Source organism: Artemia sp. Qi Xiang Cuo, chromosome 5, assembly GCF_049724085.1.
Source record: "Artemia sp. Qi Xiang Cuo chromosome 5, ASM4972408v1, whole genome shotgun sequence".
Lineage (NCBI taxonomy): Eukaryota > Metazoa > Arthropoda > Branchiopoda > Anostraca > Artemiidae > Artemia > Artemia sp. Qi Xiang Cuo.
In genome coordinates, this window is record NC_142798.1 from 56,570,502 (window position 1) to 56,584,168 (window position 13,667).

At 38.7% G+C, this 13,667-nt stretch overlaps 3 protein-coding genes across 4 annotated transcripts in view; 2 read left to right on the forward strand and 1 right to left on the reverse strand.

The window, feature by feature from the left end:
• Positions 1-62: 62 nt before the first annotated feature.
• Positions 63-479, forward strand: LOC148952302 (uncharacterized). The gene has a single exon (XM_089089171.1). It carries the CDS (start codon positions 63-65, stop codon positions 477-479), a length of 417 nt encoding a protein of 138 aa, XP_088945297.1.
• A 1,186-nt stretch (positions 480-1,665) lies between these two features.
• The window catches only part of LOC148952303 (sterol O-acyltransferase 1), a 44,014-nt gene continuing 32,012 nt past the window's right edge, over positions 1,666-13,667 (forward strand). Inside the window, exon 1 of one of the 2 annotated variants that reach the window (XM_089089750.1) lies at positions 1,666-1,810. The gene's annotated coding sequence lies outside the window, so the exon portion shown is untranslated. The remainder of the gene's footprint in view (positions 1,811-13,667) is intronic. The other variant, XM_089089751.1, reaches the window with a different exon arrangement.
• RIOK2 (RIO kinase 2) overlaps positions 7,016-13,667 on the reverse strand; it is a 102,324-nt gene continuing 95,672 nt past the window's right edge. Inside the window, exon 11 of the mRNA XM_089089752.1 lies at positions 7,016-7,045. Within this exon, the coding sequence (XP_088945878.1) occupies positions 7,031-7,045 (15 nt within the window). The 3' untranslated portion in view covers positions 7,016-7,030. The remainder of the gene's footprint in view (positions 7,046-13,667) is intronic.

Here is a 13,667-nt window from a genome sequence, read left to right on the forward strand (position 1 = left end):
AAGCCTTATCCCTTGAGACTCACCTAGCCCTGACATTACGTTATTTAGCTACGGGAAATAGCATGACAGCCCTACACTATGAGTTTAGAGTTGGAATTTCTACTGTGTCAGAAATTTTGAAAGAGATTGCACAGCCCATTTTTAACATTCTTTCTTCCAATTTTCTCACTACTCCATCTGAGGAAGACTTAAAAGTCGTTGCAACGCAGATCTTAACCCGATGGAAATTACCAAATTGCATAGGTGCTATAGATGGTAAGCACATCAGACTTCAATGCCCCTACAATTTTGGCTCACAGTTTTATAACTATAAGAACTATTGTAGTGTTATTTTACTTGGAACGTGTGATGTGAACTACAAATTTTTGTTTTATGATGCTGGTGCTTACGTATCTAAAAATAATGGTGGTGTCTTTTCTCCGTCTGAATTTGGGAAGCGCATCAATAGCGAAAATACATTGCTTCCTCCACCCAAATAACTCCCTGGAACTAATACAATATCCCCTCATTTTTTTTTAGGAGACGAAGCTTTTCTGCTCAACTACTACATAATGAGGTCATTCCCCGGTAGAAACCTTACCGAACTCCTAAAGATATATAATTATAGAGTTTCCTCAGTTCGCAGGTTAATTGAGAACACTTTCGGTATTTTTGTAAAAAGGTTCAGACTGTTTTGATCTTAAATAATCATGCAGCCTGAGAAGTTGGTGACAGTTGTGGAATGTGCACTTTGCCTTCACAATTACATTATAGCTGTACGTGGTATCCCAAACGTTATAACAGAGCCTGCAGATTCTATTTCAAATGTCTCAGGACGTAAGTCGCACATCAAGTAATAATGTTTCAAGGCAATGCAAAAATCTTAGAGAAATACTTGCCAAGTACTTCTTGTCTCCAGAAGGGCTTGTTACTTGGCAAAGGGATCATGCGCTGCAAGGTTCTTTCTAAATCAGCAACCTTTGTTAGAAAATAATTTTAATAAAACTCTTGTCAGTGTCTGTTTTCCTTTTTGTGATCTTTTATCCATCTTTCTGAACTAAACAAGCGAATTATAACCATAATTATGTTTTTACGTTTCTATTGACGTAAAAGTTGAACAAATTTCAACTCTGTTTCATACGTAATTTTCTTAAGTTACGGAGCCCGTAATTTACTTAAGTTTGACCGTAAGCTCCGTAAGAGGGTTCTTACGGTTCAGTCTGAAGGGGAAACGTAAACCAAATTTTGGGTCTGAAAGGCCCATTATGGGCCGTCAGCAGAACCTAATTAAGCAAGTTTAACTGTTCTAGATTCAATCTTTTATTGTTTTCGAGCATCGGACGTGCCCACTGCTTCCTTTGCTTTCGTTTCTTAGAGCCACTGGCATTGTCATTTTGCTAAGATGAAAGTAGTGCTAACGCAATCGCTAAAACATCGTCATCAGAACTATTATTATCTGTCATGTCGAAAAATTTTAAACAAACTGTCAAGTGATGAAAGAAGTCACATAAAGAAGAAAAAAAAATTTGGTTTACGGAGTTTTAAGTTAACTAGGTCTGTAGGGACAGTAATTTGGCCTGAAAGCTCTGCTACGTACAACCATAAACATAAACCATAAGCGTAATTCTTACGTTTTGGTCTGAAATACTCTTTACTAGAAACGCTGTTTCCTTGCGCAATGAAAAGTCTATCTGCATAAAGCTAGCTGGAACTTGAAGCTTCAGTACTTGGTCTTAGGCTAATCAAAGCTTAGCTTATTCTTTAGGATAAACTTATTCAAATCTTTCACAATAAATGCAGTAACCGATTGATTAATATTCCTCAGTGGTGGGTGAGTCACATTATTAAATCCATTTTTGATGAGATTACAGTTCAATTTCTGTGAGTCAGGTTAGAAATAGGCTAGGCTAGACTATTGGTACCAGTTGAATGGGGGCACTTGCCCACTCTGTGCCTTAGTTTTTTGTTGTCACATTCCTGATTAGTGCCTCTTCAGAAGACCACACACCATATCTTAATGAAACATAGCAGTACCATCAGATTCCTTATAGGCTAGGCCCTATAGGCTATTTTCTTTCCAAATAGCCTTCCAAGTACTTAGCTAAATAGCATATTCCCCCCGCCCCCAGTGGTCCAATGTATAGGCCTAGAATATATATAAAACTAAAAGAAAACACTAGAATAATGAAAGGTCAATTTAGCTCTACAAGATTCCATAACTGACACAGAGACAAAGTGAACATGCTGCTCAATTTACAGCCCTAATAATGTATTCATTCAGGTAAATTTGCAGGTGGCACAATAATTTAGCTAGGATGAAATAGTCCAGGACTTTTAGGGTTTGACCCGGACAAAATTGCAATATAAACAAAAATGATACCAAAATGATCAGAAAAAAATTCTGTACAACATACTAAAATTCCCGATAAATCCGAGTGGGGCGAGTACCCAAAAAAACAGGGGAAATTGGGAAAAATGCCGAACATGCCCAAAAAATAGTTCAAAGTGAGTTTTCTGGGGTTTTCCCATACGCTGATCACGAAACTGACATCTAAAATTCAGTATAGAATAAGAGTACTATGGAAAACTGGGGGAAGAGGGGAAAAAATTTAAAAATGCAGGGTAGGGGTAGAAAGCACTTTGAAATATGTTTTCTGGGGTCTTTCTATCTGCTGATCCCAAAACTGACATCTAAAATGAAATAAAGAACATGAGCCCCACCATAATGGGGGGAAAGAGGGGAAGAAAAGGGACAATTGAAGTCAGGGGTAGAAATCAGTTTGAAATGTTTTTTCTGGGGTTTTCCCATCTGCTGATCACGAAACTGACACCTAAAATGAAGGAAAGAAAACAAGCACCATGAAAACCAAACAAAACTGGAGGAAATAACAGAAAAGGGGAAGGGAAGCCTGACTCCTGGGCCAGCTGCTAATGGCTAATAAGTAGGCCTATGGACAAAATAACTTGCTTAAGTATCAAACTTTTACTTTCTTGAATCACAGACATTTCTTACAACCATTTGAATTACTAAACATAAAGAAAACAACTGCTTGGCAGTGATCACAGTATAAAACTTCAGCTATTATAGGTAAAATTTGTACTTTTGAAGGCAATATCATTGAATAAAAAACTAAAAAAGAACTTCAGTAACTATAGGTAAAATCTGCACTTTTTAAGACAGTAGAGTTGACTTGAAAAACACAGCATTGATGTCACTAGTCAAGCTCCTTGTCTTTGACAAACTCGTTGTCCCTGTTCAAATAGTTGATACCCTGACATTCTCTGCACGCAAACATACACGCTAATCCATTTTTCTTGCAGCTGCATTGCGAGTTCTCACAGCCTGTCTTACAGTTGCATCTCACGACACTCAAAAGAATCTGAGGTTTGGGCAACAAATTGGTCATCACAGGTGAGTATTTATGGTCTCTGAGGACCCAACCCCAGTCAGCCGGGTCAAGGTCAGCTGGTTCCCCTTTCCAACGGGATACCTGGAGGCGCACTCGCTGGGAGTGGAATGAAGCTGCAGCTTTGGTTGGCGGAAGCCTTTCAGGCTTAACAAACGCAGTAGTATTTGATGAAGAAACTTTTTCCAAGAAAATTCAATGTCACAGCTTAGTGAGATCTTTGTTTGGTTGTGCTTTATACAAGCTGAGGAGAAGATATTCACCCACTTTCACAATTTCATCTTTAGACAATGATTCATCCAGAAACACTTCACATTTTTTTCTGAACACTTTGCTCTTCTTCAAAAGAGGTAGCACAGCTTGCTTTCCAAGTCCGAAAACTTGTGAGGTTGTGTCAAATCCCAAGAGTGCGTGCCCTACCAGAAGTAGCCTGGATACTTCTCCCATTTTTTTTTTTTAACTTCGTTGAGGCACCAGAACCATGTTATTGCTTCTTTTGCGTTTGTTGATGATTCGAAGTAAAGTGTTTTTGCCTTAGGCGGGAGGTGATACAAGAGTAGAATCAGAAGGTCAGTGTTGTTGCCAAGAACTATTGTTTCAGAGTTTTCTGCTTTTGTTATGGCAGTCTTCACGATTAGATAGTCAGCATTGTCCTTTGCATGGACGACTTCAAATCCTTTGGCTCTGAGTTTTTCCCTGATGTAGCTTATAATTCACTGTTTGTTCTGAGAGTTGCTCAAAAACTCTTCCTTCTTTTTCTGGAGCTTCATCCCTAAACTGAAATTGATCACTTGATGCTGGCTTCCCTTACACTGTCGGTTGTGGGTAGCATCTTTTGTGGTTGGACCAGCGCTGTATCCATCGAAGACAACAGTAGGGGAGGTACAGCGTCAAGTAACAAAACTAACATAGCTGTCACAGATTGAATCATAAGTATCACCAATCTTCCAAGGTACTTGCTGAAGCAGCCAACCTCTGTCAACTACAGTGACACAATCTGACACTGGCAGGTGGTGAATTGAGTCCATTTTCGCTTCTTTCCATATTGCTTTCGCTAGTGCAGGTTTGTCTGGCTGATGCATTATGCCAGAATTCTCAAACAAAGCGGGCGGATAACTGCATAGTTCATAATGTAGAGTTTCTGCCATGTCATTTTCAGATGTATGGGCAGAATTCAAAAGACGTTGAAAAAGCAGTGCAGGGTTGATATGCAAAATCTCGCCATCTATCCTTATGTTCCCATTGGATGCCAGTGTAACAACTTTGTCTTTCTTCCTGAATGAAAAACTTTCAACGGATTGGCCATCCATGCGCTGGAGGATCAGCTCAACTACAGCTCTAGCATCCTCTGCATTGACGCCTTTTTGGGCAATCAGCTCGGAACCTATACTTCTAAGCTCTGTGGAACTAGTGAAAGGACAGTTTTATAGAAGGAATTCAAGAAACGTCAGTAGATCCTTAGTATCTCTCTTTATTCGTGCTGCGGTTGCAGTAACGTGCTGTTCACTAGAACTGTACTCTAGGCCCGTCAGTTTCTGCATTAGATCATTCACTGAAGCGAGTACTGGCATAGACATTGTCCATATGTTTCTCTGAAGCTCAGTCATCCCTTTTCCTCTTGTCAACCCTCCATCTGTTTTTAGACTCTTCATCAGCACTGTCTCGATGACGAGGTCTGGAGCCAATCCAGCCCAATAACGATCACTACGTCGCGCAATAAACTTGCCGCTTGCAAACTGTCCGAAGAGCTGTGGATTCAATGTTTCAAGTTCCTGCATCATCTGAAGAAAAAGACGAACTGACTTGGCATAAAGATTATGCCCCGCAGCTGCGAGTTATGGGAGCATATCAGAAAGAGAGGGTAAGTAGAGATCCCAGTCTCCAGTCCTTTCTGCTTTCAAAAACTTCTGAAAGATTGAAACCATTTTGGAATACTGCATGAATAGTTTTGCAGTTCTGCTGGATTTCAGAGACGATTTTAAGGCTTCGAGGCGTAGCGAAACCGCCTGAAGGGCTTCGAGTTTTTCTCAATTTCTTTCTCGAGTTTTTTTTGCCTTTTCCGAACCTATGGGGTAGCCGAACCTCTATAGATCTCCTGTATTAACAATTGTAAACATTTCCACATGCTTTCTACCCCTACCCTGTATATTTCCCCTCCCTCTCCCCCCCATTTCCCCGTTTTATGTTAATCAATTTTTTTATATCATTTTAGTTCTCAATTTCGTAATCACCAGATAGGAATACCCCAGAAAATATCTTTCATACCGCTTTCTACTCCTACCCTGTATTCTTCTCTTTTCTCCCCTCTTTCCCCTGTTCCCCCGTTTTCCGTAGTACTCTTTTTCTATACTGAATTTTAGATTTCAATTTCGTAATCAGCGTATGTGAAAACCTCAGAAAACTCACTTTAAACTATTTTCTTGGCATGTTCGGCATTTTTCCATTTCCCCCTTTTCCCCTGTTTTTCGGGTACTCGCCCCACTCGGATTTGTGGGGACTTTTATTATGTTGTACAGAATTTTTTTCTGATCATTTTGGTACCATTTTCGTTTATATTGCAATTTTGTCCGGGTTCAACACTTTTTTGAGCTAAAAGTCCTGGACTAAATGTGAATATGCCATTTGATGCCCTTTTTTATGCTCTTTCATAATACAATAGCCTAATCACTTCTGTTGCAAATTGCATCTTGAGGCCTTAAAGGGGCCCAAAGGTATTTTATATGAATTATGAAAGGGCATAAAAAGCATCAAATGATGTTTTCACTTTCATCCTAGCTAAATTATATGGCCCACTACAAATTTACCTTTAACTTTACACCCTCCCCCCCACCCCCCTAATCGGCAAATATATAACCTGAATTAGAATTTAATCCTAATTGTCAACAGCAAAGTTTCAAATTGCAAAATTCAGTGCTATTTTTGTTAACAACATTTGAAAAACTTGAACAGTTTGAATTGAGTTGCCTAATAAATGAGGTTTGAATTGTTATAAATAAGTATTTTTGGAATATATTACTCTTGAACAACTTATTTATAAACCAGTGATATGTTTTTAACCACTTTTCGGTAAATTAATTGATAACTTCTTTGTATGGTTACAAAATGAAATACCTTCAGGGCCCTTTTAAGGGCTCAAGATGCAGTTTGCAACAGAAGCAATTATTGTATTATGAAGTAGCATAAAAAAGGCATCAAATCATATTTTCACTTTCATACTAGCTAAATTATTGTGCCACCTGCAAATTTACCTTTATTCATAACATAAATGAATTGACAGCTTTTATATTAAACTGGTCATCTTCTCTGTTTTATAATTTATCCATGCAAGTGACTGGGGGTATGTTCCTGGTCCAAAATACAATTTAATTTGTATTTACTTCAAATTTAATGCAAATTGACTGCAAAACTGGAATGGTTTGTTAGCTAATGGTTCTCTTCCAGTGAAACTTTTAAGCACAATATAACACAGAAAAATTTTCACAAATGGATCCTTACAATTCTGTTAAAGCACTTATAGTTGAAGAAATAATGGCCTCCATTTTTCCCACTTTGATGATGAATGTACAGAAGTTTATTCAGTAAATATGCTAGTTAACTGTATTTTAAAAATTTAATACAAATTGAATTTTCAGTTGTTCCAGCTGTTAATTCACTCTCACCTGGAATAAAATATAAAATTTTTATTAAATATTATTAACTTTTTGTTTGACTGGTAACACACCCTGAGTGTGACTGACTCTCTATGTGTGACCACAAAAAAAACCATGGCATATGTTATGTTTAGACTGACCTTTAGCCTAGAGGTATTGGCTGATTTTTATCTAGAATATGGTCATGGTCTTAGAACTCCCTTGATACCAAATAAATGTATAGGCTAATCTTTACTTGTGAGGGCATTTAGAAAGGGCTTAGGAGGAGGACTAGTTTCCATCCAACCAGTTTCCAAAATGTACTGAAAGCTTCATCTTAAAATCCTCAGTCATTCTTGAGATATTACAGATACACTTTTTTGATGAACTAGATGCACTTAATGTATTTTGGTTTAGTTTTAAAATACCGCTCTACATTCCCTTAGGTTTCACCTTATAACCCAGAATAACAAAATCAAACATTCCTCCTTTTCCTTGTGATTAATTTAAAAAGGTATTTTTTCCACAAAACAAGTTTTAAAAGGAAAGTAAAGAGCTCCATTACATCATAAATGAGCAGAAATAAAGTCAAATAATCTTTCAGGCGTAAAACTACCGCAGATCACTATCAATAAATAAATGAAACCCAAAACAAACAGAAATTACAATAAATAACTGAGTCAAACTCAAAACAAGCAAAAATTAACATGACCATCACATAATTTGCACTTTACTGAAAACAAAATACACCTAAGTTTTTTTTTCACTTTCTTGACTTTAATAGAAAAAGATTATTGAAACTTTAAGGAATAAATATCAGTATATATTGTTGGCTGGATGTCAAATTTATGTATCTCCATTTTTCCTACTTTTCAGGAGAAGAAAAAAACTTCACCATCTCTGGAAAAATCATTGAAAGTTAAATTGGGATAGGGAATCCTGTTCCTTATGTCAGATTTTGCTTCTGTGATAACAGAAGCCAAAAAACAGAGATAGATAGTTCTGAATAATTGTTTGAATGGAGGTATGTCAATTAGAATGGTTCATATAATTTGATTCTTCTGAGTCATTTATTGAAATGTAATTATAAAACTGATCTGTGTGTTGAGAACAGGGCAAATCATGGCTGGTCAACTTCAAGAAATAAGGAAAAATAAGAAAGTTGACACTGCATTGGTTAATTTGCATCCATCAGTGCCTGATAAAATGGCCTAACCATGTCTGGCATAATCCAAGGAGTTCTTTGAAATGCTGCTGCTTCAGTGGATGGAGCTGAAGTTTCCTGCTGTAAACTTGGTCTGGCTCTTTCACTTCAACATTCTTCACTCTTCGGGGTAGAAGTGACAATTCATCATCAAATGAAAGCGTGTAGGAAATGGTTCTGTCAGCATACTTCAAACCTTGGATGTCCCTTACTTCCAGATCACCTGCCTTTATTCCTGGCTGGATTGAGTCAACATAGCTAAGCTGCTTGAAGTCTTTGAAAAACTTATGGCCAAACATGTAACAGACATAAGGTTGTGATGGTTGCACAGACTGAATTTGATTGAGAAGCTAAAACAGGACAAACAGGGACTGTTTTTTTTTTATGTTCCTTTGTATGATAGAGTGCATTGGATTGCACCCCATCTGTGTATGCCCAACAGCTAGATACTTTTGATAGATTGTAACATCTTTTTCTACACTCAGTTGAAGAAGGGCATTAGAGAGAACAGAATTACAGTTCTGATAGCCACAACTGTCAGACCAGATGATCAGTGTTTTCTTACCCTTTTCTTTTCTAAGAAAAGAAATAGAATGTTGGAGGTCAATGAACTTGTTGGAGGCCAGATCTCCCTGCATCTCATTCCACTGGTAGCAATAGCCCGCTTTAGATCCCAGGTCAAAGAATATGAAGTTGTGCACATTTAATTTTGATTTATGGTACAGCACGCTTGCTTAGGTCTTTAGTAACTGAATTAAAGCTTGCTGGTCCATGGTTTAAACACCAATGGTGTTGCTAGAGAGCTCTTTGTCAAGAGACTTCATAAGACATGCTTTGTCTTTAAGCTTTGTTTTTGCTTGATGTCCAACACACAAGTCACACTGATCTTTCTTAGGGTGGTAAATACCAATGTTCGGTTCTTCAAGAACATTGAAGAAGTACTGCATTGACAAAATGGCCTTTTCTTTTTCTTCACAATTTTTCTTGTACTGGGAATATACATCTGCTTTGTTCCTGAAAACAGGCTTAAGGTACTGCTTGCTACTGGATGAGCAGCAGTAGTGACTAGGAAGTTTTGGTAGTTCCTTAATAAAATTCTCCAGACACTCTTTGTCATCTTCAGATATCCTTGCTTTGCCACCACTGCTGCCTCAACGTTTCAGGGAGATGCCTCCAGGCTGGAAAGAACCATGGCAGTCTTTGAACTGAGAAAGCCATCTTAAAAATCTACCTTCATGTAGTCCCAGAGCATTAAGAAACATGACTCTGCACACCCTCAAGAGCTTCCCATCTGAGCTTTTGAAGTGATAAAAATATAATGAAGATTGCTGCAAGTTGACTTCAACACTACTCTGATTTCTTGCAGTTTGGATAGCATGTACAAGAAAGTTCATGTAGAGGGCCTTTTGTCCTTTGTCCATCTCCCAGAAGTACTAAAATATACATGTCCTTTCTTTGTTAGACAAAGTAAAACAAAAGAAAAGCATACTTTTCTTGCACTTTTTGGATGCACAAATTGGTTTCTGCTGAGCAGCAGGTTGGTCTACTAACTCCCACTTATCACCCTGTCTTTGATAAGATTTGTGGGCTCTGCTGTGGGTCTTCAGTCTCTTGTTCTTAACCCAGTTCTTCTAACCAACTACTTTCTTCTTATGCAAAGGTTGATCAGATCCGTTTGTTGCAGCTGTGATTGTGTGAGTAATATTTTCAGCATCAGTGTTGGCTGTGGATCATTTGGTTGTAAATTCAGATTGTAAATGATCTGAGTGATTGGATTCAGAAGTGTGGCATTCAACTTCTTCAGCAACTTCATTCCTTGCATTTGGAGTTGATAGCTCTTTGTTCTTCTTTTTCATATGAATGATGGTGTTTCATATGAAACACCTTGGATGGTGTTTTCATTTCATATGACATGAATACACCTTCCAAGTTGGATGGGAGATAACTTGCATCCATATTTCCCTTGCTATTGCTCAAATCAGGTAATTCATGGCTTTTTTCTGAGCTGGATTTGCAAGTGACCATAGTTGCTGTTGCACCAACAGTGCAGCAGTGTTGGCTCAGCCATTTTTCTGAAAAAAAAGTTTATTTTTAGAATACTGCTGGTCCTGTCTGCATTTGTTTTAGCACAGAATGCCCAGTGAAACAAACGTCACCCTGAGTTTCTAAAGTTTAAGCCACAAAATTCAAATTAGATGATCTGATACAAAAATCATAGACAGAATGAGACTTATGCTCGATAGGAAACACTTGTCTAAATGTGGAAACAACAGCAAAATCTAATTCAAAATGCCCCACTATCCCACAAATCACCTCAACAGGTACTCACGATCTGGGACTGGAGACTCCTGATCTTCCTTCCTGCAGCCTGGAAAGAGGGAAAAAGAAAACAAGTTTTAAAACAAGACCAATCCAGTCTTACCATTTTCCAACAATAGCCCTGTCAATTGTCCGATCTCTCAACAACAAGACAGATGATATGTAAGTTTTCCTAAGGAAACATGACATGTATATAATGTGAATGACAGAAACATGGATCCCGTATCATACCTTGGGCATGATTGATGGGTAATCCTGTTATATTTTCCCATGCTGCAGTGCATTGGGAGAGCTCAAGACATACGGTGGTGGTGTCGGTTTCTACTGCAAAGAAAACTTGCCTCATAGGATTCTGGATGTCACAGTACCAAAGGACTATGACATCGAAGTTTCTTGTCTGTGGGCACGACCAAAAGGCCTACCTCGGCAAGTGTTGTCATTGATATACGCCATGGTATATTTCCCATCAAGAGGACCATATTGGCGACAACTAGTGGAATACCTCCAACAAAAATGTGACTTCATCAGAACAAAATATCCATATGCAGGAATCTTTCATTGTGGGGACTTCAACGACCTCAAGGCAAACTGGATCGAAAGATCTACAGCCCTGCATTAAATATTTAAAGTGAAAACGCGGGGAGAAAACACCCTTGACTTGATCTTCACTACACTTGGTGATTTCTACTTAGATCCTTTGGCGGAAGCACCACTCTCAACCAGTGACCATGCAGCAGTTATATTGCGGCCAAAGTCAACAATGAAACCTACTAAACCAACCCAGTTCACCCACCGTCCACTTACAGAAGAAGGTATAATTGGCTTCAGAGAATTGCTCAACTCAGTATGCTGGTTTCTGCCTTTTCGAAAACAAAGACGCAAACAGCATGACTGAACTCTTCTATGAACAAACAATTCGAGAGTACGAACATTTCTTCCCTGAAAAGCGAATTACAATTAGGGCATGGAATAAACCATGGGTTACTCCGACAATTAAAGCAGCAATGGCAGAGCAAGACATGCTTTATGAGACAAAGCCACACTCTGATGAATAGAAACGGAGGAGAAACATAGTTGTTAGACTACTAAAGCAAGCTGTATGGCTTGCTTTAGTATTGGCTTGCATACAGACGTCTGTATGGACATCAAATTTTTGCTAAGTTGTCAGCTAGTGACCCAAGAAAGTTCCACACAACTATACGGAAACTGATGGGACAGCAGAAGTCTAAATCCATCCTGAGGGACCAGCAAGGAGAGAATGTAACAGCAGAAGCAATTAATGCATACTTTTCAAATATTTGCCGCCAATAGCCTCCCCTCAAGACTATACCACAGAATGGTCCAATCAAAACCATCCCTGTTATTACAGTTTCCCAGGTCCAAGACAAACTCGAAAACCTTGACATTAGAAAAGCCTCGTACCCTGGTAAAATTCCTATAAGGCTGAAACATGCATGCTCCCCCCTACTGGCTACACCATTGACTGTGGCGTATAACTAGTGCCTACTGGAAGGTATTTTCCTCAGATAAGTTCAAAAAGGCATTTATCACACCAATTCCAAAGAAAACATCACCAACCTCACCATCCAATCTCAGGCCAATCTCAAAGACGCCCATCATTTCAAAAGTCTTCGAAGATTTTATTTTACACTGGCTACTAGCAGAAGTAGAACACAAAATCGATCCTAAGCAGTTTGGGTTTCGTCGAGGACACAGCACAACTCACTATCTGGTCAGATTACTTCATGATCTACTAGAGCACCAAGAAAATCCTGAGGTCCTTGCTGAAATAATCATTTCTGATTTTGTGAAAGCTTTCGATCTGCTTGATCATGAGACTGTGATCAATGAAGCCCGTGCCCTGGAACTCTCGAAGTTTCTCTTATGTACCATTGCAAGTGTCCTTTCGGGTCATCAACAGTGCGTACAATTCGAAAACGGGGAAACATCCATCTTCCAAGACATCATGTGTGGAGCTGCCCAAGGAAGCAATTTAGGTCCCATCTTATTTGTTATAGTCATCAACCGACTGATGAGGTAGCGCAAACAGAGGTATAAATTTGCAGATGATCTTTTGCTAAGCCTGCCGCACATCCTGTCACAAACTCCCAATCAGCTCGTACCCCTTGTTACAGAGCTTCAACATCAAGCTGATCAAGTGAAGCTCCAGATAAGCCTCAAGAAAAGCTGTGTAATGCATGTCAACTTCCTGAAGAAGAATAAGAGCATAAATGAATCTGCACCTCTCCAAAGAAAGAAATCCGTAAAAATACTTGGTATCACATTAAGTGATTATCTCTCGTTTGGAGATCACATCAGCCAGATTACAGCAAAGGCAGCTGGTTTTCTAAAATCCTTTGCAAATCTAAGAAGGTTTGGAATGAGAGCAACTCCTTCTTTTATGCTATGAAACCTATGTAATGCCCGTAATGATGTACGGCTGTCCTGACTGGCACCCGTCGCTTACAGAGAATCACAGAAACGAATTGGAAACAATTCAGAAGAGAGCCTGCAAAATAATTCTTGGGCAGAATTATAAAAACCATGAACAAAGCCTGGGCCAACTCAAGCTCCCAACCCTGGAGGAAAGGAGGCATGAAATGCTGATGAAGTTTGGAGCTGACATTCTGAAGTCCTCAACACACCGAGATATACTTCCTCCATTTACTTCAGAGACCCATGCGCACAAAACAAGGTTGGCAACTCTGAAATAGAGAAAAAAAACTGCTGAAGTGCCCACCTATACACTTGACAACAAGATATCTAAAATTCTTTGTGCCCTTCTACATCAGATGATACAACAATAGTCTCCTGAAGTAAAGGTTACGGTTCATCACTTGTGTTTTGTTATTTTTGGTGCTGTGTCTTTTTGTGCTTAAATTGATGATACCCATGTTATTGCAGTGTGATAAAGGGAACGAATAAAGATTATTATTATTCTTATAGCTCAGGAGAAAGTAAGCACTTTTAAGATAAAAACAGCCACAAAACCATTGTAATGTAAAAGAAATATGAGCCTTAGCAGCTAGGAAAACATGTCTCTATGCTAAAATCCATGAAAAACCAAAAAGCAATCACCTTACCTGAAACAACCTTGGTAGTTTAAGTTTAAAAGAAAACGTATCTCCA